Below are 27,537 nucleotides of genomic sequence, written 5' to 3'. Positions count from 1 at the left end.
ACTTTAGCCTTATTTTAGTGGTGGGCAGTTTGGAGAGTTTACGTAAGGGTTGTCATCTATCAGTTTACTTACAGATGACCAATGAGGTTAGAAATCTTGTTAAACCTTCTTTTATATTTAGAACTGACCAGTTCATACAGTGCTAGAAATAAAGTGACATGAGTCCCTCATTTGTCATATGTGTAGAGTAAAATTACTACTCCTCTGTCAAATTATTCAAAAATGTGTTTACATAAATTGTTTCAGTGATAGACATTCATATAAAAATGTTGTAGCTCTTAGATGGGATTCTGCAAAATTCTTAGAAGTACTCATAACCTTAATTAAGCTTTTTACACTACGGCTAATATTGTGTAGCAGGGTAGAAAGTGTTTGGGTATGTCTGTCAGTCTGTCCAAATGATATCTGGACCACACTAGTTTTTACTCATCCTCCATAGATAATTTGTAACCAATTGATAGATTTTTTGTATGGTGGAATATTTATTTAAAATTTCATTAGAATGATTTTGGGGAACCCTGTAACAAAAATGGACATTGGTATTTGTTTCAAAATATGGTTTTGACCTTTTTGGTCTACATTGTGTTTTGCTAAACCGTTATTGAGTAACATGAATTTTGCAAAAGCTTCACATATCTTACTGTATACATTGGCTTTTTGTACTTCCTATTTGATTTTTAATTTAAATGCTTTGGGGTTTCATATATCAAAACATGGATTTTGTGAGCTGTGCATATAGTAGATTAAGATCAGATGATATGTGTACAGATACAAATAACCATTTCCTTTTTTGTTAGCATGTGATACTATTAAAAAATTTTATAGCAAGTTTTCCTCATAGAGTTTTGCAAACACATAATTAGAGCAAATCGTTGAACTGTTTCGTGACTCAAAATAGGGAGAAGTCAGAAAACATTTAATATTTTTTCCTTAGAAATTGTGTCAGTAAGCATCATTACCATTCTATGAGTCTCGATATCTTCTATGAGAAAATTCTCCGCATCATTTGATAATTGTAAATGTTGTAATTTTCTTCATGTCTGACATAACCATTTTATCTTGTAGAAAATGATTTTAAATGACAAATTTAATTTTGGTACTGTTAGCTATTACTTTATCAAATGTATTTAGCAAACACAAATTAATAATGGTGTTTTCATTTAGGTTTGGAGAGATAATATGTTTCCAAGGTGAACGAAATAAACATTGGCAAGCTCCATGGTTTTCAAAAGCACTGATTTCCTGTATTTTGTAGAAAACTTTCAGCTCGGACATGTACATCTCTTTAAGTGGTATAACATGTTTTAGCGTTATCAAAAGAAGAATGGTATTAAGCGTTTAACAGTAGTTAGGGTTTTGTTACGGCAAACAATGACCGCTGATGATTTACCACATCGTAAAATGTTTCTGAAGTTTCAGTCTAAAATTTTTGGTTTTTGAGGTCTAAAGCCATTGTTTACCTTATAATTGGCAAAAATCAATAATTATTTCACCACAGTTATGTTTTTATAATAGAACAATTGGTATTAAATGAAATCGCTCCATATTTACTTATAGAGAGATCAATATATCGATGATGTTGGAGTGTAATTGTTCTATGTTTGTTCTGTAACGAGTGTTAAAGAGCCCATTTTATAAAGAAAATTTTTCTATTGTGAGGACTCATTGTCAAACAATGGTATTTAATTGGTTAGATTCTGAAGCTGAGGGATTTGTTGAATCTACCAACATATGGTTTTAAGCTCTTGTAAGCTGTTAACTACTTGTATTCAAACCTACAAAACCAACCAAGCTGAGCTTTGATCAAATTGAAAAGATTTCGTAACATTATGATATTACTACAATTATTGAATAAGATGATGAAGCAAGGTTTTATTGGGTCTTGGTCTGTAATTTAAGTTATATAATAACGTATTTTATGAATAATTGTATTTTTGATCATTATAATTTGTGGGTTATGGTTTAGTGGTAAAAGGGTTCCAGGTTGTTTTGTTTTGAATTCTGAACTGTAGAATTTTCGATAGTGTTGAATTCTTAAATGAATTTATTATAAAATCTAGAATATTTTTGCATGTCAATATCAATGGATGGGAAAAATTGAATTATTTCATCTCTTTTGTGATCCAAATAGTAATTTCTTATTTATGTAAATTACCTGTATTAAAAAGATACATTTATTGAACATAAATAACTTAATTAATTTTATTGTCCTGCAAATTTCAAGGAAGAATGAATCTCACTTTGTTTAGAACAAAACTTTCCCACATGAGAGAAACTTTACAGGTTATTCCTCTCAATAGAATATGTGTGAGTAACCATCTAATGGAATATGTTTGAGAAGCCCTCTAATAGAATATGTTTGAGAAGCCCTCTAATAGAATGTGTTTCAGAAGCCCTCTAATCTAATATGTTTGAGAATCCCTCTAATAGAATATGTTTGAGAATCCCTCTAATAGAATATGTTTGAGAATCCCTAATAGAATATGTTTGAGAAGCCCTCTAATAGAATATGTTTGAGAATCCCTCTAATGGAATATGTTTGAGAATCCCTCTAATAGAATATGTTTGAGAAGCACTCTAATAGAATATGTTTGAGAAGCCCACTAATAGAATATGTTTGAGAATCCCTCTAATCTAATATGTTTGAGAATCCCTCTAATAGAATATGTTTGAGAATCCCTCTAATAGAATATGTTTGAGAATCCCTAATAGAATATGTTTGAGAAGCCCTCTAATCTAATATGTTTGAGAATCCCTCTAATAGAATATGTTTGAAAATCCCTCTAATAGAATATGTTTGAGAATCCCTAATAGAATATGTTTGAGAAGCCCTCTAATGGAATATGTTTGAGAAGCTCTCTAATAAAATATGTTTGAGAAGCACTCTACTAGAATATGTTTGAGAAGCCCACTAATAGAATATGTTTGAGAATCCCTCTAATAGAATATGTTTGAGAATCCCTAATAGAATATGTTTGAGAAGCCCTCTAAAAGAATATGTTTGAGAAGCCCTCTAATGGAATATGTTTGAGAAGCCCACTAATAGAATATGTTTGAGAATCCCTCTAATAGAATATGTTTGAGAATCTTTAATAGAATATGTTTGAGAAGCCCTCTAATAGAATATGTTTGAGAAGCCCTCTAATAGAATATGTTTTAGAAGCCCTCTAATAGGACAGGCCCTATAATAGAATATGTTTGAGAATCCCTCTAGTAGAATATGTTTGAGAAGCCCTCTAATAGAATATGTTTGAGAAGCCCTCTAATAGAATATGTTTGAGAATCACTCTAATAGAATATGTTTGAGAAGCCCTCTAATAGAATATGTTTGAGAAGCCCTCTAATAGAATATGTTTGAGAAGCCCTCTAATAGAATATGTTTGAGTAGATATGTTTGAGAATCCCTCTAATAGAGTATGTTTGAGAATCCCTCTAATAGAATATGTTTGAGAATCCCTCTAATAGAATATGTTTGAGAAGTCCTCTAATAGAATATGTTTGAGAATCCCTCTAATAGAATATGTTTGAGAATCCCTCTAATAGAATATGTTTGAGAAGCCCTCTAATAGGATAAGCCCTCTAATAAAATGTGTTTGAGAATCCCTCTAATAGAATATGTTTGAGAATCCCTAATAGAATATGTTTGAGAATCCCTCTAATAGAATATGTTTGAGAAGCCCTCTAATGGAGTATGTTTTTGAAGCCCTCTTAAAGAATATGTTTGAGAAGCCCTCTAATAGAATATGTTTGAGAAGCCCTCTAATAGAATATGTTTGAGAAGCCCTCTAGTAGGATAAGCCCTCTAATAAAATATGTTTGAGAATCCCTCTAATAGAATATGTTTGAGAAGCCCTCTAATGGAGTATGTTTTTGAAGCCCTCTTATAGAATATGTTTGAGAAGCCCTCTAATAGAATATGTTTGAGAAGCCCTCTAATAGAATATGTTTGAGAAGCCCTCTAATAGAATATGTTTGAGAAGCCCTCTAATAGAATATGTTTGAGAAGCCCTCTAATAGAATATGTTTGAGAAGCCCTCTAATAGAATATGTTTGAGAATCTCTCTAATAGGATATGTTTGAGAAGCCCTCTAATAGAATATGTTTGAGAATCCCTCTAATAGAATATGTTTGAGAAGATATGTTTGAGAATCCCTCTAATAGAATATGTTTGAGAATCCCTCTAATAAAATATGTTTGAGAATCCCTCTAATAGAATATGTTTGAGAATCCCTCTAATAGAATATGTTTGAGAATCCCTCTAATAGAATATGTTTGAGAATCCCTCTAATAGAATATGTTTGAGAATCCCTCTAATAGAATATGTTTGAGAAGTCCTCTAATAGAATATGTTTGAGAAGCCCTCTAATAGAATATGTTTGAGAAGTCCTCTAATAGAATATGTTTGAGAAGCCCACTAATAGAATATGTTTGAGAAGCCATCTATCTATCCTTTCTTTTATTTTGAATGTTGTCTGTCTATCCGTCCAGCTTATCCATTCCTGTATTCATCAATCCAATTTTTCCATCCATCTGTCTGTCCATCAATCAATATCCATTACTTATTTCATCCTGCATACTATTCATCCATTCTTCCATTGTCCATTCATTACATTTATCATTCATCCATCCACCAATCCACCCATCTATCCCATCTATCCATTTATTATTTTTGTCATCCATCCATTATAGGCAAGGCTCATTACTTGTCATTCAATCATATCCATATTTTCATTGCATTGGCCATCAATCTATTCTTCCTTTCTTTCTTCCTTTAAATCTTACATTTGTCTACTTATCCATTTATTCCTACTCTCATCCATTCATCCATTTATTTTACCTGTTGATTATCAGTCCACAATTTGCCTCATCCATCCATTCAACACATCAAATAGACAAACCCCAACCATCTATATCAATTTTGGACCTTGAAGCATGGAAATATGATAGCCATTCATAATGTGGACATAATCATAGAAAAACATTATTAATTTACTAAAATATTACATGTAATAATAGAAAATTAATATAATCATCCCTCTGTTCAAACTTTGTTACATTCATTCTAGTAAAAGCCCTTCAATTAAAATAAACCAAACATCTTTGATTACAGGATAAAATGAACAGCGAAAATCAAAGTAAACCACATTAACCTTTATACAGGTACACAGTTTTATCTATTGATAAAATTATAATATCTGTAGTCTATTTGTAGCATCAATTATGTTCCATTTGCACATTAAAATGTGAATAATTCATCCCATTTCTGGTAGACATTATGTTACCATTAACAACTGGCCTTTTTTGTTGGAAATGTTTTTGTCATCTTTCCTAAATGATGTACTTTAATGGTTTAAATTCTCAAATGAATCATTTCTTCCTGCTGGAGGACGATTACTGCAATTATTGCATCTATACCTCGTTAAGGTAAAAATTAAGTTGTTATCTCAGGTATGAAGTTAAGCGGTTAACTTTGTGTATGGCAGTTGAGTGCCAGAAACATTATTGTCTTTCATCAAATACCAAAGGTTAGCCTGAAAGAAACAAATTAACTCTTAGTGTTTGCGCTTGTGTCTTAATGCACTAAGCTGCTACGACAATGACGAGGATTTGTGGGGTATTAAATTACAATAATTGGCTGTTTGCTAAATTATTGATGCTATGTTCATTTCCAGTTTTTTCCTTGGCATTTCATAAAGTCTGAGAAAAATTAAGCAAGATGAAAATTGATCTTAAAGATAAAAAAAATGAGACAAACAAATTTAAAGATCTCCTTAAATGGGCCTCAGTAATAAATCTTTGAAGTTCTGTAGAGCTCTGTTTGTGAATCGCTACAGGAATGTGAAGCCTAGTTAAATCAGTCTTACAATGGCTTAAGCACAATCTAATCATCCTTATATAGACACATTATGAGCCAGCTTACCACATTATTAATGGCAACTATTTTTTTCTCTACACGACCATGCTAGTTTAACAATTAGGCTATAAGGTTTCATGTCCATCTTAACATGAAATATTTGAAACAGTCAAGATGAAGTGCCTTGAATTTACAATTTTTTCTGGTGGTTTTGTTTTATACATCTTGATTATAAAACCACAAGAAAATTGTAGCCATTCTTGACAGTGCAAAATATACAAAGAAATGTCTCATTAAATATGTAGGAGGTTATACAGTTGTTCTCTGTATATTTAGCTAACAACAGTAAGGTTTGAAATTAAGCCATTCATGTTATGATATTGTAAAAGCACATATTTTCTGTCAGTAACAAATTTTGCTAACTTATCATGATACTTACCTGTAGCATAATATGATTATGAATGGGAATAAATATCCACAAATACATTTTTAAAAAAAGAAAATTTATAAAATAAAGAGATGTGCTTTTATTGCCAATGATACAACAATCTGGAAAAATGATGTGAACAACTACAGGTCACCATATGGCCTTCAATAATGAGCATATTAAGCTATAAAAAGCCATGAGTGATGACAAAATGTGTTCATAATACACATGTAGAAATCACACCAGAACAGCTAAAATCTCCTCAATGTAGTCCATACTCATAAAGACAAATGAAATGAAGTTCCTGCATGATTATTTTACTTGAATTCATAACAAAAAAAGAAAATAATCAGAACCTAATGAAATTTATACCAATTTGTTGATAACTCCTTGAGACAAAGTTGACCTTAAATTGCTTTGGCTATTTTTTGATTCCTTTTTGCTCATATAGCTCTTCAACTGTTTTGGTTTCTTATACATCCTTGGCTTTCAAATATTCGGCTTTGAGCGTTCCTGATGAAGGTAAACCCAGAAAAGTGCTTCGGATGCATGAAATTCATAATGTGTTGTATTCATTTTTTACTGAGTGAATGGTTAAACTATGACACTCGAGTAATCTGAACCTGAACATCTGAAAATGATGAAATGATAAGCAGTTTCTAAAATATAACTAGAAGGAATTAAGTTTTTCAATGGGAGGATTGGAGAGCAGGCAAGTTTGGCTACAATAAATGGTAATTAACTATAAACTGATTGTTACTGCAGATGACCGTGAGGGCATACCGGTGTTATATTGCCACAGACATTTCTACCCATGTGACATGCGTTTTTGACTGATAACCGAACGTATTTCATATAATTATGCGGATATTATTGAGTGAAAAATAACATTCCTTATCGCTTGTTATATATTAATTTCATCAATAAATATTCATGAAAATAATTTTTAAGAACATAGATAAATGATATGAAAATATCATATCAATAACAAATCAAGAATACTGAAAGTTTGTGTTAACGCATGCGGAAGAATATCTCAAGAACGTTTTGCAACAAATGTGGGAAAATATAAATGCCTACTCAAATCCAATCAATTAGAAAAAACGAATTATTACTGAAGAGTGTCCACCATGCACTTGCACTACACTATCATTAGAATAGTAGAATAGAATGATATACAAATGGTTGAAAATTATATATAACTGTTATGCAAATATTACTGTGACTTGACTGTAAGTGTTGCTCTCCACCTATTGCAACTTATTCAAAATTCTGACCAAATTGCAATTTGTTTTATAAAACCAAACTGTTCAACTGGTCAGAAATTTGAACAAACTGCTGAAGAAAACCAGTCAAGTCGTGAAAGTGCAAGGTGATAAAATAAATCATACTTACAATCCTATAAGAATTTTATTCCACTTCAAAGTTTTTATGAAAAATTAATTTAACAGTTTGTATAGAAATTTTATTGGTATTGTCATGCTAAAGGTGATAGATAGAAATTTTGAATTGCTATAAAAATGTCCAAACTAAGCTTTCATACAATTTTTCTTTCAAAAAGTCTTCTATATTCATAAGAATCAGACATCATTTGAATTAAAACATCTTATATTCAGTAAAACATATGTGAAATTACAATATGTTGTTAATAAGTTTTCATGGGAGATAACCTAAAACATTTTTCTTTTGAATATAGAAGACTTTTCAAAGAAAAATTGATTATCTCCCATGGAAACTTCCTGAAAACGTATTGTAATTTCACACATATTTTATTGAATATAAAATGTTTTAATTCAAATGATGTCTGATTCTAATGAATATAGAAGACTTTTCGAAAGAAAAATTGTATGAAAGCTTAGTTTGGACATTTTTATAGCAATTCAAAATTACTATATATCACCTTTAGCATTACAAACAATAAAATTTCTATACAAACTGTTAGACTGATTTTTATGCCCCCGCCGTAGCGGTGGGGGCATTAAGTTTTACCCTTGTCCGTCTGTATGTATGTACGTCCCGAAATTGGTTTCCGTTCTCTAACTTAAGTTTGCCTCAACCAAATGTTATGAAACTTATACACAATGCTTATTAACAGAAAACACAGATCAAGTTTGAATTTTGGTGGCGTCATATTAACCGTTCTAGAGTTATGCCCCTTTATAAAAGGAAAAATTGCTGAAGTTTTAGTTTCCGTTCTCTAACTTAAGTTTGCCTCAACCAAATGTTATGAAACTTATACACAATGCTTAATACCACAAAACACAGATCAAGTTTGAATTTTGGTGGCGTCACTTTAATCATTCTAGAGTTATGTCCCTTTATAAATGAAAAATTGCAAAATTTTTATTTTCTTCTTAATATCAAGTTATTTTTAGAATTGGAGTTATCTTCCTTTGTCCATGATTATAGTTGAATCAACTACAATCAATGCTTTATACAATGCAATGTTTAATTTTGACCTCCACTGATAAAACACAGATCTAGTTGAATTTAGGTAGTGTCACTTTAACCATTATTGAGTTATGCCCCTTTATAAATGGAAAGATTGCAAAATTTTTAGTTTCCATTCTGTAACTTAAGTTTGCCCCAACCAAACATTATGAAACCTATACACAATATTCATTACCACAAAACTAAGATCAAGTACAAATTTTTTGTTTCCTTTTTCTAACTTTAGTTTGCTTCAACCAAATGTTATGAAACTTATACACAATGCATATTACTACATAATACAGATTAAGTACGAAATAAGGTGCCGACACTTTTACCATTCTTGAGTTATGTCCCTTAATAAACATAAAAATTGCTGAATTTTTAGTTTGTCTCAACCAAATGTTATAAAACTTATACACAACTGTTCTAGAGTTATGCGTGTTTACAAATAGAAAAATTGCTGAATTTTTAGTTTCTGTTCTCAACTTAAGTTTGCCTCAACCAAATGTTATGAAACTTAAACACAATGCTTATTACCACAAAATTCAGATCAAGTTCAAATTTGGGTAGCGTCGCTTTTACCGTTCTTCAGTTATGTCCCTTTATAACTATATGATATGCAAGCAGGGGCATCATCTGTGTCCACATGTGGACACTATCCACATTTATTCATAATAACATTGATGTGGAATTAAAGTCTTATAGGATTGTAAGTATGCTTTATTTAATCACCTTGCACTTTCACGACTTGACTGTGGTTTTCTACAGCAGTTTGTTCAAATTTCTGACCAGTTGAACAGTTTTGTTTTATAAAACAAATTGCAATTTGGTCAGAATTTTGAATAAGTTGCAATAGGTGGAGAGCAACACTTACAGTCAAGTCACAGTAATATAATATATAACAACAAACCAGAGTATACTGATAACAAATGATTATATCACTATTACGGTGAGGTTGAATTCCCTGTCATTTATTCATCATCCACACACGAATTTGTCACAGAAAAAAATATATCTATGTACCTTAACCTAACTTTCAGGTATAGAGATGTGATTTTTTTCTGAGACAAGTGCTTGTGACCATCTACCAGAACTTCCGGTCATCCGATGTTCAGTACTTCAGTACTTTGATTATAGCTTGTTGTTATGTTGTACTGTTACACCATTGTCCCAGGTTAGGGGGATGGTTGAGCGCTCACAAACATGTTTAACCCCGCCACATTCTTTATGTGCCTGTCCCAAGTCAGGAGCCTGTTGTTCGGTAGTTGTCAGTGGTTGATATCTGTCATATTTGTTTTTCGTAAATTGTTTTGTTATAAATTAGGCCGTTTGTTTTCTCAATTGAATTGTTTCATATTTTTCATTTCGGGGCCTTTTATAGCTGACCATACGGTATGGGTTTTTCTAATTGTTGAAGGCCAAACGGTTGTCTTTAATTGCTTATATCCACTTCATTTGAACTTTGGTGGATAATTGTCTCATTGGCAGTCATACTATATCTCCTTATTTTTATATATTTTGAAACAAAATGTTATAATTTTAAACAGGTCTTGGAACATGCTGTTAAAACATTAATTAGTTTGTACTTCTAATTCATAATCATTATAAACGTTCGGGAATCAAATATACAGTCGGGTAAGGATTAAAGATCTGAAATGATACTGGTGGGTTTTACTTGAATTATTTATAGAGGAGTTGTCTCAAACATAATACCAATTATAGAAACCAATGGCAGAAAAACTATTCAATTTACATGTAATTATGAAAGCGTAGATGATAGAGAATTATTTAATAAAATTTAATGCACAATTGCACAAGAAAAACTCATTGGTAAGAGGGATGATACTTTTCTGGGTTCTTAATAATTGCACAAATGTACTTTATGCATGTTTTATTTAGTAGTCCACTACATTTGATTCAATCTAAATGTTAACATTAAAATGGAGGTTAAGCAAACAATAAACAATCAATCAATTAAAGTAAGTGAAAAGCAGGCTTTTTATCTGAAATTCTTTGGAGTAAAAACTTATAATAAAATTGTATCACTTAAGGATGGAGCATTATTTTCATGCAGTTGTCTAGAGTTTTTTTAGTTTTTTTTATTTGATTGGCACCCACCCACTTGGAATTAAATGACGAATGAAGATTACATGACATTTCTGTCAAATATACAATGAAAATGCACAAAAATAAAACAAATAAATTTCAAACTCCTTTGTATGCCACGGTGGTTAATAAGATTTTGATTTATATAAATTACGAGCATTTTGAATGGCATGTATTGGGGAGATGAAATGGAAAAAGTGGATAGCATGGCTGACCTCCGAGTGTGCTGATCAGACAAAAAGCTATGGTTGATTGATGGTTCTGTATCAATCTTCCAACTTCTATTTCTTTAATTAATGTACGATAAGTTTGATCAGATTTTAGCTGCAAGTAAATAAACGATCGACATTTTCGATGAGCAGATCTGATTATTATGCTGTTTATACACAAATGTAATTACTAAGTCTCTAACAAAATTCTTTTAGTGTACTTTCTTCATTTCTGTTTCATTACTGACATCTTTTCAGCTATTAAAAACATGTTAATATATTGAATTTTGTTTTATTTTGATACATTCTCAGTCATTTTCAACTGAATGTTTAGAAACAAACAATCCGTCCTTCAAATATATCAAAATTTGTAAATATATGGTCCTTTTACAATAGATATACATATATTAGGTTTGAATTAATTTGGTAAATGTAGGCAGTGATTAGCTCCAGAGTGATAGTACTAAAAAATCAAATGAATTACTCAAAATTTGGAAAAAGACTATGATATTGCCCTTGAAAATTAATGATTTGTTCAAGTATAAGGGAATATATGCGAATGCATGAAGAGACCAAACTTTCAGGGATAATTGTTTTTATAAATCTTGCACAGCTGTCACCTCCTACTTTTCTTAATGCTGAACTTTTGACATTTTACGATCATGAGAAAAAATAACACAGTAATATACTATTATTTAATGGTATTAACCCACTGTTCTTGTATAACTCAAATAATAAAAAATGGCTGATTACATTGTCTGCTGACAAGAACCGTAATCTGCATCAGTCAAACGTTTAAGTTAACTTCAGTTAGAAGCTTGAATGTATGTTTGGTTTAGCTTGATAGATTGTGAATGTGACAGTAAGAATGATATGTCTGTGGCTTCGTTTGTCATCCAAACATAGATACAACCGTGAAAAAACACATTCTATCTGTTAAATATGTATTGCCTTTTTATGGACATCCAAATTGATATATAGTGTCTCAAATTTGATCCATTGTTTATAGTGTGAAGTGTTTAAAAGGGTATGAAGCGGTCCTAAGCATATACTACTAATAGATGTTGATGTATCATCAGCTATTTTAATTTAGTTAAGCATTTGCTTTGGTTATTTAGGCATGAAAAGTACTGCAAATGTTTTACCTTTTTAGTTCTATAATTTCATTTGAAATCAGTTAGTATGTACATTTTGCTTATCTGAAATAAAGGTTTTGCAATGAATATGTCTATGAAACAACAATCTAACAGCACAACAAAACCAAAAAAAAACAACTATGTTTTATATGAAATATATACTTTTATATGTGGTATAGGATACCAGAGTTTGAAGAAATTGGTTATGTTTTGCAATTTAGATAATACAAAGAGGTGTAATTCCTATAAAATGCATTGTAAAAATTGTGCAACGGGGGACAACCCAATAGTTTACTAATAAATTTTCTTTGAAATTTGAACATTGTCAAAAGAGATATATGTCGTTAATCATTTTTCTTATACTTGAAGTATGTTTTAATAGCATTTCAAGCATTATATCCTTGTGTTCTTTATATTTTTAGACCAGTTCCAAGAAGATGCACATCACTGACCTTCACACAAGATGAAAAGTATGTGTTACTTGCAGACAAGACAGGAGATGTCTACAGATTTTGTATAGATGATGAGACACATGCTGGAGAGCTGATGTTAGGACATCTATCCATGTTGTTAGATATAGTAAGTAGATACATTCTAGAGAGTTGCTGTTCAGTCATTTCATCTTGTTCTTATACATATTAAGTAGACACATTCTGTATAGCTGTTGTCAGGTCATATTGTTATGTTGTTAGACTTAATAAGTAGACACATTCTGGATAGCTGTTGTCAGATCATATTGTCATGTTGTCAGACTTAATAAGTAGACACATTTTGGATAGCTGTTGTCAGATCATATTGTCATGTTGCTAGACTTAATAAATAGACACATTCTGGATAGCTGTTGTCAGATTATATTGTCATGTTGCTAGACTTAATAAGTAGACACATTCTGGATAGCTGTTGTCAGATCATACGGTCATGTTGCTAGACTTAATATGTAGACATATTCTGGATAGCTGTTGTCAGATCATATTTTCATGTTGCTAGACTTAATAAGTAGACACATTCTGTATAGCTGTTGTCAGATCATATTGTCATGTTGCTAGACTTAATAAGTAGACACATTCTGGATAGCTGTTGTCAGATCATATTGTCATGTTGCTAGACTTAATAAGTAGACACATTCTGGATAGCTGTTGTCAGATCATATTGTGTCATGTTGTCAGACTTAATAAGTAGACACATTCTGGATAGCTGTTGTCAGATCATATTGTCATGTTGCTAGACTTAATAAATAGACACATTCTGGATAGCTGTTGTCAGATCATATTGTCATGTTGCTAGACTTAATAAGTAGACACATACTGGATAGCTGTTGTCAGATCATATTGTCATGTTGCTAGACTTAATAAGTAGACACATTCTGGATAGCTGTTGTCAGATCATATTGTCATGTTGCTAGACTTAATACGTAGACACATTCTGGATAGCTGTTGTCAGATCATACTGTCATGTTGCTAGACTTAATAAGTAGACACATTCTGGATAGCTGTTGTCAGATCATATTGTCATGTTGCTAGACTTAATAAGTAGACACATTCTGGATAGCTGTTGTCAGATCATATTGTCATGTTGCTAGACTTAATACGTAGACACATTCTGGATAGCTGTTGTCAGATCATACTGTCATGTTGCTAGACTTAATAAGTAGACACATTCTGGATAGCTGTTGTCAGATCATATTGTCATGTTGTCAGACTTAATAAGTAGACACATTCTGGATAGCTGTTGTCAGATCATATTTTCATGTTGCTAGACTTAATAAGTAGACACATTCTGGATAGCTGTTGTCAGATCATATTGTCATGTTGCTAGACTTAATAAGTAGACACATTCTGGATAGCTGTTGTCAGATCATATTGTCATGTTGTCAGACTTAATAAGTAGACACATTCTGGATAGCTGTTGTCAGATCATATTGTCATGTTGCTAGACTTAATAGATAGACACATTCTGGATAGCTGTTGTCAGATCATATTGTCATGTTGCTAGACTTAATATGTAGACACATTCTGGATAGCTGTTGTCAGATCATACGGTCATGTTGCTAGACTTAATATGTAGACATATTCTGGATAGCTGTTGTCAGATCATATTTTCATGTTGCTAGACTTAATAAGTAGACACATTCTGGATAGCTGTTGTCAGATCATATTTTCATGTTGCTAGACTTAATAAGTAGACACATTCTGGATAGCTGTTGTCAGATCATATTGTCATGTTGCTAGACTTAATAAGTAGACACATTCTGGATAGCTGTTGTCAGATCATATTGTGTCATGTTGTCAGACTTAATAAGTAGACACATTCTGGATAGCTGTTGTCAGATCATATTGTCATGTTGCTAGACTTAATAAATAGACACATTCTGGATAGCTGTTGTCAGATCATATTGTCATGTTGCTAGACTTAATAAGTAGACACATACTGGATAGCTGTTGTCAGATCATATTGTCATGTTGCTAGACTTAATAAGTAGACACATTCTGGATAGCTGTTGTCAGATCATATTGTCATGTTGCTAGACTTAATAAGTAGACACATTCTGGATAGCTGTTGTCAGATCATATTGTCATGTTGTCAGACTTAATAAGTAGACACATTCTGGATAGCTGTTGTCAGATCATATTTTCATGTTGCTAGACTTAATAAGTAGACACATTCTGGAAAGCTGTTGTCAGATCATATTGTCATATTGCTAGACTTAATAAGTAGACACATTCTGTATAGCTGTTGTCAGGTCATATTGTTATGTTGTTAGACTTAATAAGTAGACACATTCTGGATAGCTGTTGTCAGATCATATTGTCATGTTGTCAGACTTAATAAGTAGACACATTTTGGATAGCTGTTGTCAGATCATATTGTCATGTTGCTAGACTTAATAAATAGACACATTCTGGATAGCTGTTGTCAGATTATATTGTCATGTTGCTAGACTTAATAAGTAGACACATTCTGGATAGCTGTTGTCAGATCATATTTTCATGTTGCTAGACTTAATAAGTAGACACATTCTGTATAGCTGTTGTCAGATCATATTGTCATGTTGCTAGACTTAATAAGTAGACACATTCTGGATAGCTGTTGTCAGATCATATTGTCATGTTGCTAGACTTAATAAGTAGACACATTCTGGATAGCTGTTGTCAGATCATATTGTGTCATGTTGTCAGACTTAATAAGTAGACACATTCTGGATAGCTGTTGTCAGATCATATTGTCATGTTGCTAGACTTAATAAATAGACACATTCTGGATAGCTGTTGTCAGATCATATTGTCATGTTGCTAGACTTAATAAGTAGACACATACTGGATAGCTGTTGTCAGATCATATTGTCATGTTGCTAGACTTAATAAGTAGACACATTCTGGATAGCTGTTGTCAGATCATATTGTCATGTTGCTAGACTTAATACGTAGACACATTCTGGATAGCTGTTGTCAGATCATACTGTCATGTTGCTAGACTTAATAAGTAGACACATTCTGGATAGCTGTTGTCAGATCATATTGTCATGTTGCTAGACTTAATAAGTAGACACATTCTGGATAGCTGTTGTCAGATCATATTGTCATGTTGCTAGACTTAATACGTAGACACATTCTGGATAGCTGTTGTCAGATCATACTGTCATGTTGCTAGACTTAATAAGTAGACACATTCTGGATAGCTGTTGTCAGATCATATTGTCATGTTGCTAGACTTAATAAGTAGACACATTCTGGATAGCTGTTGTCAGATCATATTGTCATGTTGCTAGACTTAATAAATAGTATGAATAAAAGAGCTGCTGTCTGGACATCTCTCAATGTTGTTAAGACTTAATAAGTAGACATATTTTAGAAAACTATTGTTACATTTAGGCAACAATAGCTTACGATGTTGAAATCTCATAAATTGATTAAAAAGATATAAATCATGGCAACAAACAAAAACTGAAAGCATGCCGTCTGGAGAATTGATGTAAGCTAATCTTTACACAACTTTTTTTAAAACTTATGGCAATTAAAACTTAAAATACAATGAAGACACCTGTTTGTTGTTGAAGACTGCATGTTGACCTCTTGATATCTTGGTTATTTGTTTTTTTTGGGTTGCTGTCTCATTGAGGTTATATTATGCCTCATTATTATATATATATCTCCTTTTATTCATATCCAATACGAATACAAATACTTTATTAAATCCAATTAAAAAATATTAAAAAAGCATGTTTCCAAGCATATACATGTAAACATGAATATAGTATTAATTACTAGTATACAATAATTTTTAAGATATATTACATGTGTACATTGAAAATAAAAGAATGAATATCTTCCATTTATCCAATATGCAAATGAGTAAGTGTGACAAGGTTATAATTGTTCACTGGTTTTTGTACTTTTGTTTTAAGATTTCCCGTTTTACCTGTATCCTAGTGAAAATTGGAAAGCACTAAATGAAGAACAGGTACTTGAGTCCTGATGTCATAACAATAATAATTATTCCATATATGCCTCTTTTAATCTTATTCTGTGGAAATCATAAATTTTTGCAGCTAGGAATTGTTTTGTTATCATTCATAAATATCAAAATATCACAAGTACTAATCAAAGTACTGAAGTACTGAACATCGGATGACCGCAAGTTCTGGTGGATCACAAGCACTTGCCTCAGAAAAAAATCATATCTCTATACCTGAAAGTTCAGTTAAGGTACATAGATATATTTTTTTCTGAGACAAGTTCCTGTGTGGATGATGAATAAATGACAGGGAATTCAACCTCACCGTAATAACTGTTATATTGTAGTGATATAATCATTTGTTATCAGTATACTCTGGTTTGTTGTTATATATTATATTAATATTTGTATAGCAGTTATATATATTATAGCAGATCATCTTAATAACTCTACAGGCAAATTTTCATCCATTTGTATATCATTCTATTCTACTATTCTAATGATAGTGTAGTGCAAGTGCATGGTGGACACTCTTCAGTAATAATTCGTTTTTCTAATAGATTGGATTGGAGTACTCATTCATATTTTCCCGCTTTTGTTGCAAAACGTTCTTGAGATATTCTTCCGCATGCATTAACACAAATTTTCGGTATTCATGATTTGTTATTGATATGATATTTTCATATCATTTATCTATGTTCTTTAAAATTATTTTCATGAATATTTATTGATGAAATTAATATATAACAAGCGATAAGGAATGTTATTTTGCACTCGATAATATCCGCGTAATTATACGAAATACGTTCGGTTATCAGTCAAAAACGCAAGTCACATGGGTAGAAATGTCTGTGGCAACATAACACCAGAATAACTCAAGGTCATCTGCTGTAAAAAGCAAGGTTTTTGATATTGTTGACAATGCTGTGTAATGTAAAAATACATTTTGGATGGGAATGTATTCTCATACTGGTGATCTAGCTGAATGCTGAAGAATACTATGACTTTCTGCTGAAGAATACTATGACTCTCTGCTGAAGAATACTATGACTTTCTGCTGAAGAATACTATGACTTTCTGCTGAAGAATACTATGACTTTCTGCTGAAGAATACTATGACTTTCTGCTGAAGAATACTATGACTTTTTGCTGAGGAATACCTTGAATTTCTGCTGAAGAATACCTTGAATTTCTGTTGAAGAATACTATAAATTTCTGCAGAGGAATACCTTGAATTTTTGATAAAGAATACCTTGAATTTCTGTTGACGAATACTATGAATTTCTGCTAAGATATACCTTGAATTTTTGCTGAAGAATTCTATGAAGAATACCTTGAATTTCTGTTGAAGAATACTATGAATTTCTGCTGAGGAATACCTTGAATTTCTGCTAAGGAATACCTTGAATTTTTGCTGAAGAATTCTATGAAGAATACCTTGAATTTCTGTTGAAGAATACTATAAATTTCTGCTGAATTTCACTCCATATTTATTGTTTTGTGCATCACCAATCCTTAAAAAACCTTAACAATTCTCTGACTCATACATATGTATGACAGTTTCTAATAAAAACAAAACAATCATCAATTGGGATGGAAAACTTTCTGTTCTCCTAAAAATAACATGTTTTAATATTTACAAATTCAGAAATGATTTCTGATATCATAGAGCTGTTTTGTTCCTGTAAAACGGAAAAAGAAAAACAATTTTTAGACAAAAAAAAAAGTTGAAGCTATAAAATTGTTGTAAATAACACATTAGAAATGGTTCATTTGATACATCAATGTGTAGCGAAAAAACTATTGATTTTTCTCAGAATCCCTAGATAGACATGTTTAAGGTTTAAATGAAATGCTGTAACGGTTTTCCTTTTGTTGAAGAATAAAGAGCGTCATATAAATTTCATATAGAATGCCACTTTTATTGAAGGGATATCATATATTACAAAAGAATAAACTTAATTAAAGCAGTAAAATTATGTATTTTCATGAGTCTTAACTTTCATTGCTCTCAAAGGCTTAATATAACGCAGCAGAGCAAAATACAGATGGTTATTTATGACTGTAAACACAGACATATCTTAACAACTGAGTTTTGAATTTTCCTGGCTGGCACATTTAACATTTCTAAGCTTTAGGAAGCCAAGGTACAGTATATTACATCAGAATGACATGGATACATTTCAGTAATTCTGTAGACTAAATATGGTGGTCTTGCACTAACTGGGAAACTGATCTAATTATATGACAAATCCATGATAGACGTGTGAATGGTTTTTTATATCCTATTTACCAGTAACACATTAGATTGACATTATTGGCCATTTTAGACATTTTGATGAAAAATAAGAACCTAATTCTGAACTTTCAAAGGGTGCAATATCAAAAAAGAAAGGTATCATTTGTTTTATTGAGCTTTCTGAAGTTAATATTTAAGGTTTTTATTTTGTTATTGGGTTGCTGTCTTATTAATGTATACCCCACATCTTTTATTCTACAAATACAGTTGGGAATCAAAAACATTAAAGAAATCTTGGATGAGCTATGCATGAGGAAGGTGATTTACAAAGCAATATCTCTATTTTGTCTTAATATAACAATAAGAAGATGTGGTATGATTGCCGATGAGACAACTCTTCACCAGGGACAAAAATGATATAGAAGTTAGCAACTATAGGTCACCTTTCCACCTTCAACAATGAGCAAAACCCATACGGCATAGCAAGTTTAAGTTTCTTTTATATAATGTATATATCAATTACGGATACAAAACTTTATTTTCCCAAAATATCTGAAGTGAAACAGACTGTTTTAACATTATTATGTGAATGGTCTTTAGGAGACATAATTAATTAGGAGATTAGTGAGTTCTGTGGTTATTTCTGTTTCAATGTGGACGTTGAGTAAGTCACATTATGGGACATTTTTCTATGTCATTCAGAAAATGGAGTGATTTCTACTTAGAATATTGGACCATGCTTTTCTATTTTGACCCTCTCACCCTGACGATAAGCTGACATTACCCATAGGTTATTATTTCATGCAGACAACATTTTGTTGATCCCAACACTGCATAGATTTCTTGTGCAATTTATATGACTTTTGTTCGCAAAATGGAATCTGAGTCGGAAAAACTGACTATCTATGAATCAAAACTATAATTAACCAGTGGATTTTGAATTAATTTGTTAAATTATGATATTTTGGTCCATCTGCAGAAGACAATAGCTTTATTCTGAAATCGTGTATTTGGCTCTAAATTTTTAATATGTAATTATGTAAAATTTCATTTTCTCTTTTCCTGGTAAGTCATTAAATGAGTGGATTACTGGAAAGGATTTTGAAATATTAGAAATTTGAAATTAGATGTAAAAAAAAACAACTTTTATGACCTAAAAAAAAAATGTGTTGGTAAATAGATAGATTGATCACCACAATGTTTTACTTAGATAAATCAAAAGTTTTCATGAATAGTTTTGTTATCATGGTTATGACAGCATTCCAAAGAATACTGTGTTTGGCACAAAAGGCATACATACATACACTAAGGACCATATTTGGCAAACAATAAAAAAGTATTACAAAGCGAAGTGATTTTTGCATGAAAATGATTGAAAGTTAAAGTTTAAGGTCTTTTAAATGTTATGAACATTCACTGTCAGAGAAAAATGGTTGAAAGATAGCACAAATTTTATTTTTCTACAAAAAATTAGAAAAATGCAAAAATGTGATCCTTTTGTAAATTTCATATGTGCTTTAAAGTTGCTGGTCCAAAACCCTATTGAAAATCAACCATAATGTAAACACTTTTCATCAAAATGTGAAGAGCTTAACTACATTAATTGTGACACATGATGATTCCTGAACTACTTGCTTAAAGTTTTGTATCAACATAACTTTAAAAAGCACATCAATGTAATTCATTTTGTTAATCCCAACACAGCATAGATTTCTGACGAACTTACGTGTGCAAAATGGAATCTGAGTTGGAAAAAACTGACTATCTAGGAATCAAAACTATATTTAATCAGTGGATTTCAAATTAATTTGTTAAATTATGATATTTCGGTCCATTTACACTAGACAATAGCTTTTTTCTGAAATCGTGTATTTGACTTTTTTAATTGGTAATTATGAAAACAGTTTCATTTTCTCTTTTCCTGGTAAATTAATGAATTGGTGGATTATTGGAAAAGATGTTGATAAATTAAAAAAATATAGAACTAGCTTAAAAAAAGGGTATTACATTTAAGTTATTGTTTTCATAAAAATGATTGAAAGTTAAACTTTTAAGGCCTTTCAAATATTATGAACATTCACTGTCAGATATTAAATGGTTGAAAAATAGCACAAATTTTATTTTCAATAAATTATGATAAAAATGCAAAAATGTGACACTATTGTAAATTTGCTTATGTGCTTTAAAGTTGCCGAACTAAAAAACATTTGAAAAACGATCAAATGTATGCATTTTTCATCAAAATGTGAAGAAGTGGCTTCAATCTTATATTAAAAGTTCCAATTTCAGTGAAAAAGAAGGCAAAATAAGGCCAAGAAAATCAGTAACCACATGAACGGTTTCAGTTGTAAATTCAGATATTTATCATTTCCTGTAATGACCTTTCACTTTTTCAGTGTGAGGAAAATGAAGGCAATCACACCCACATGTTTAATTCTTGGATAAACATTTTTTGCAAGTTAAAAGAGCAAGGCTGGATCTAACACTTCAATGATTATAAATTGCATTGTTGTGTACATACTGAACGATGTCATCTAGCTGCATAGACCATTTATGTTTGTGCTTCCTATAAAAAAAAATTAGCAAGAAAATTATTGGGAAATACAAAATTTGACAGATTTATTGAATGAGTCTGACCATAAACCAAGGTATTTTCTTGCATAAAGAAATAATATAACTTTCCTAAAAAAAATTGATGAAGAAAATGTTTGTCCCAGGAGTGACAGATGGGTACGAATTAACTGTAGATGTTTTATATGTAGTTTTTAATGACCATTTATGAAACACAGGGAAGTATGTCATAAGGGAGAGGATCATTTACTCTCTGTGCAGTCTGTTATAAAAAAAAATGACTTCTTTATGGACAAGAAAATTGCAAATTGGTAAAAAGCAAAGTGTAAGCTATTTGTTTTCTTTTATCTTTGAATGACCCAATAATGTTCATTCTTTCATATAACTCCCTTTATGACCCCCTTTATATACTAGCAGATTAAGCTCTTTAAGCTTGCTTTCAGGAACTGTGAACTGATTATTTTTATTTTGCTCTCCTATATCTGATTTAGATTATAAAGTAAATGATTGAGTACTCTAGCAACTTTTTTCACCTTCTGCATGTTCAGGCTACTGTCCCAAGACGGGAAGCTTTTCATTGTTGTTTTGTTTTTTCTTTTAATTAATTTAAGGTAAATATTGCAGATGATCTGTTATAGTCTGTTTAATTTAATCACAACTTGTGTATACTGACCAATTTAGAGATACTTCTGTTGTTTTAGTTGAAGGCCATTTGTCGACCTTTAGATATTTTTGTGTTTTTTTTGTCTTGTTGGTTTGCACTTAAATTGCATATGCCCCACGTTTCCATGTTTCATTCTACATTCTATTATGTTCTTGATATAAGAAATTTCCACGAGATCTGTCTTTCCTTTACCATTATTGTAAAAAGAAAATGTATTGAAAGGGAAGTAACTCTTCATATCAATGAATGATGTTAGAAATATTTTAGAGGAACATCATATCTTGATTTTATTCAAATATTCAGAAACAATTTGCTTACAGGTACTTCTTGTCTTTATTTCAGATCTTTTTAATGTTATAATTGACCATTACAGGTTGTTGCAAGAAATGATGAATTTGTGGTAACTTGTGATAGAGATGAAAAGATCAGAGTCAGTTGTTATCCTAACTCTTATAATGTACACAGTTACTGTTTAAAACATACAGAGTAAGTTACTAAATACTCTTAACTCGTACAATAGAATTGTCATTAGCTCTTTTGTACACAGTTTTGAATAGAATGAATAAATTTGTCCATAGCTGTAGTATACATATATATTTATTTAATATTTTGGCATAAAACTACATTTGAAATATATGTAAGAATCATAATCAACAGAAAAAAGTCATCACCTTGAATGTTGATTATGAAAGAGATGTGAAAGACACCAAAGGGATATTCAAACTCATAAATTGATGACAAACTGATGCCTGATGCAATGGCAAAAAACAAAAAGACAAACTGATGCCTAATGCAATGGCAAAAAACAAAAAAAACAAACTGATGCCTGGTGCAATGGCAAAAAATGAAAAACAACAAAAAGACAAACAACAGTCTAAAAAAACTTGATATAGAAAACTAAAGACTGAGCAACACGAACCCCACCTAAAACTGGGAGTGATCTCAGGTGTTACCGAAGGATATGCAGATCCTAGTCCACATGTGGAAGAAAATACATGGAATGTTTAAGAAACATTATGGTTCAGAACCAGCTATTTTACACTACACACTTTAAATAGATACAAAAAACTACAAGCCATCAGTTGATTGTCAGAGTTAATAATTGCTAGCTGTCAATTGATTATCAATGTGAAAAGTTGCTATCTGTCAATTGATTGTCAAAGTAAATAGTTGCTATCTGTCAATTGATCATCAAAGTTAATAGTTGCTACCTGTCAGTTGATTATCAAAGTAAATAGTTGCTACCTGTCAGTTGATTATCAAAGTAAATAGTTTCTATCTGTCAATTGATTGTCAAAGTTAATAGTTGCTACCTGTCAGTTGATTGTCAAAGTTAATAGTTGCTACTTTTCAGTTGATTGCCAAAGTAAATAGTTGCTAGCTGTAAATTGATTGCCCAAATAAAAATTGCTAGCTGTCAATCAATTGTCAAAGTTAATAGTTGCCATCTGTCAATTGATCGTCAAAGTTAATAGTTGCTACCTGTCAGTTAATTGCCAAAGTTAATAGTTGCTAGTTGTCAATTGATTGTCAAAGTTGATAGTTGCTACTTGTCAGTTGATTGCCAAAGTTAATAGTTGCTAGCTGTAAATTGATTGCCAAAGTTAAAAATTGCTAGCTGTCAATCGATTGTCAAAGTTAATAGTTAGTATCTGTCAGTTGATTGCCAAAGTTAAGTAGTTGCTAGCTGTCAATTGATTGTTAAATTTAAAAGTTGCTAGCTGTCAATGGATTGTCAAAGTTAATTGTTGCTATCTGTCAATTGATCATCAAAGTTAATAGTTGCTACCTGTCAGTTGATTGCCAAAGTTAATATTTGCTAGCTGTCAATTGATTGTTAAAGTTAAAAATTGCTAGCTGTCAATCAATTGTCAAAGTTAGTAGTTGCCATCTGTCAATTGATCGTCAAAGTTAATAGTTGCTACCTGTCAGTTGATTGCCATAGTTAATAGTTGCTATCTGTCAATTGATTGTCAAAGTTAATAGTTGCTATCTGTCAATTGATCATCAAAGGTTGCTAGTTGTCAATTGATCGTCAAATGTAAGATTAAATAGTTATAGAGTGATAGTACAAGCTAGTAGCTATAAGCCATCAGTTGATTGTTACTTACAATTGGTTGATATTCTTTGTTATTAGTTACTTGCAATTAGTTGATAGTCTAAGTAAATTTTAACTTGTAATCAGTTGATAGTCTAAATTAGTATTTACTTGCCATGAGGTGACAGTGTTAAGTTGTTAGTTACTTGCAATAAGTTGATAGTCTAAATAAGTAGTTACTTGCCATCAGGCGATAGTCTTAATTAGTAGTTACTTGTCATTATAATATAGTCTATATTAGTAGTTACATGCCATCAGTTTTACAATAACCCTACAGCTTCCAATACACAAGAATTATATAAATATATGTTTTCCTGTTAATTACAGGTATGTGGCCAGTATTATATACATTAAAGACCACGACTTATTAATATCAGGTGGTGGAGTAAGTATAATAATGCACCTTTTCTCTTATTTGTTGTCCAATTCACTTTTTGTCTCACCTGCAATGAAAGTCGCAGAAAGCGAGACATAGGGATTGCTTTTCAGGCGACAGCTTCAACAATTGTTAAGTTTTCTGCTTAAGTTAGATTGATAGGAACTACTTGTGATAGATCAACGATATTTTGTATGAAGTTGCATGACTATCAGTACATATCAGTTTGACAACTATTTTGAGGCCCTGCCCCCTAGGCCATGGTCCAGTGACTTTGAAATAATAACCCATTTTCAATGTTAAGTTTTCTGCTTAAGTTAGATTGATAGTCCAGTGACTTTGAATTAATTAGCCATTTTAAATGTTAAGTTTTCTGCTTAAGTTAGTTTGATAGGAACTACTTACAATAGACAATATTTTCTTTAAAGTTACATTGCTGTCTGTACATCTCAGTTTGACAACTATTTTGAGGCCCTGCCCCCTAGGTTCAATGACTTTCGATTGATTAGCAATTTTTGATGATAAGTTTTCTGATTAAGTTAGTTTGATAGGAACTACTTACAATAGACAATATTTTCTTTAAAGTTACATTGCTGTCTTGAACATCTCAGTTTGTCAACCATTTCGAAGCCCTACCCACTAGTTGGTTCAGCGACTTTGAATTAATTAGAAATTAGCAATGTTGCTGTCCATCAGATTGTCTTTTTATGCTGACAGGCGAGACATATCTCTGTGTCAACATTTTATTGTATGTAAGACAGATATTACAAAAATCTTGTGTGGTCTTGTACAAATTTTTCTAAGAACTAATTTTTTTCAAATTGTTCCAGGAGGTGTTTATTTTTTTATTGCTTTTGAAAACAATGCAGATTTCAATGCAAAGTAAAGTTTTTACAATAAGAAAAGATTGATTAAGGTGGCTCAATGGTATTAGAAAATTATGTCAGAAAACCCAATTTTTTTCCTATTTAAACTTTGAATTGAGATCAAATGGAGGAAAACAAATTTAGGGGGTAACCATTTATATAAGCTCAAAATGGGCTTACAAAATTATCATGTGTAAGTTACTTTTTTTTTTACATTGAAATGATAGCTAGGAAAATTAGAGCTGTTGACATTTCAAAAAGAAATAACCAAAGCAGCCTCTGTAAGATTCTGCACAAATTTTTCAATTAACAAGCTGAGGTACAATTTAGTAGAGTAGCTCAATTAATGTTTTAAAGTCAGGCTTTCTTAATTTATCTGGGTACTGCCAGGACAAAGTCATCCTCTATCTGCCACTTGGATCAAATTGTAAGAAAATTTGATCATTGTTGAGAAATTATATAGAGTAGTCGGATCAGTTTGAGAGCTAATGTTTCTCCTTGCCTTTCATATTTCATCATAAAGGGCCACACATTATTATTCTTTCCTGCATCTATTTCAACCTACCCATGCTCTTTGTAAAATCTAATATAACAGCTTTCTGATGTGTTATGTGTTTGATCTAACTAACTTTCCCAATGACTTATCACCAACGGCGTAATAGTTTTACCCAACATATATAAGTTTGACCTGAACTGAGTCTTTTCAGCTATCTTATGAATTAAAGAGAAAGTATTGCTTTAATCATAAAAATCTAACAGTTCAATTTTATAACAAAATGAGATTTTTCTTATACAGATATTGCAGAATATCAACTGCTCCACACAATATATCACTTGAAAAATAGAAACAGTAAAATGCCTTGCAAAAGGCCACCTGCAGACCACTGAACAAGTTGTAGCAAAGTTCTTTTATAATGCAGAGACCCTAGCACTGCCTCAATATGAGACATTTAATTTAGTACCACCGGTGCAACTAGACATGACTATGTATTTCTATATTCTGCACGGCTAAATGGACACCCTTGAAAAATAGACTGTTTTGGAACCTATGTGACACCCTTTCAGCCTGGTTTCTTCTGCAAGACTGGAGAAGCCCAGGTGACCATATTCCTATATTCCAGTCAAACCTTTTAGAGATTTTGTTCTAGGTATTAAGAACAAAATTTGAAGAAAGTATAGTTAAAAAGATAAGGACTTTACAAATCTTAAAGTTTTTTGAAAACTGCTACTACTAAGATAATGTCAAATCCAAAACCTTGGTTCAGATGTTCCATTTTTTTTATACGCCCATTTATTAGGGGGATTTTCCAGTTTTCAGACAATAACTCCAAAATGCTTTCAGCAGTTTTCATGAAACTTTGGTGAATTGTTTATATCTATTGCAGTCAGCTCCCTTTCGATGTTTATAAATGTTAGATTTTACGTTTTCGATTTATAGGATTTTATTCCTAAAAAAGGGGGGATTTTCCAGTTTTCGGACAATAACTCAAAAGTGATTTGAGCAGTTTTCTTGAAACTTTGGTGAATGGTTTATATCTATAAAAATAACCTTCCTTCAGTTTTTTATAAATTTCTGATATGACATTGAGGAGTTATGGAACTTTATTTGTTTAAAAAGTGACAGGCGTATCATGCGCTCAAGGCACAGCTCTTTATTTTATTGTCTTATACCTTCAATGAAAATGTTATGGTATTTAAATGCATATGAATCTTAAGTCTGGTTTATGAATCTTTTACATTTATGTAACCCCTTTCTTAAGCAGTAGAGTAAGTAGGTCAGTTTATTATTGAAGAACATACAAAGTGTTCTGTGTTTTCATTTACCCCAAACTTTTCATCAGTATATACAATACATACTTAGAAAACAATTCCTTTTGGATTAATATTGATTATAAAAAAACAATATCTACTCCCACATATGTACTTCTCTGTGACATGCAAATTTATAATTGTTGTAATTGGTCATTATCTTATTATGGAATCAGTCATTTCTACATTAGAATAGTAAATTATTTCATGATGATAGACATAACACTACATGATAATTTATTATCTGCAGTTTACAATAGGAACCATGCTTAGTGATAAAAACATTCTATGAGGCAA

General features: G+C 31.3%; 1 protein-coding gene across 3 annotated transcripts in view; it reads left to right on the top strand.

Moving 5' to 3' along the window:
• Window positions 1–27,537, top strand: part of LOC127705196 (tRNA (guanine-N(7)-)-methyltransferase non-catalytic subunit wdr4-like) — a 91,546-nt gene that overhangs the window by 43,998 nt on the left and 20,011 nt on the right. For all 3 annotated transcript variants that reach the window (XM_052209513.1, XM_052209514.1, XM_052209512.1), the window contains 3 exons: window positions 12,588–12,744; window positions 22,465–22,577; window positions 24,517–24,574. In XM_052209513.1, the coding sequence (XP_052065473.1) occupies window positions 12,588–12,744; window positions 22,465–22,577; window positions 24,517–24,574 (328 nt within the window). The remainder of the gene's footprint in view (window positions 1–12,587; window positions 12,745–22,464; window positions 22,578–24,516; window positions 24,575–27,537) is intronic.

This window comes from Mytilus californianus, unplaced genomic scaffold, assembly GCF_021869535.1.
Source record: "Mytilus californianus isolate M0D057914Y unplaced genomic scaffold, xbMytCali1.0.p SCAF_6, whole genome shotgun sequence".
Taxonomy (NCBI): Eukaryota; Metazoa; Mollusca; class Bivalvia; order Mytilida; family Mytilidae; genus Mytilus; species Mytilus californianus.
Note: the sequence above shows the minus strand (reverse complement) of the source record. Positions and strands in the feature narration are given on the sequence as shown.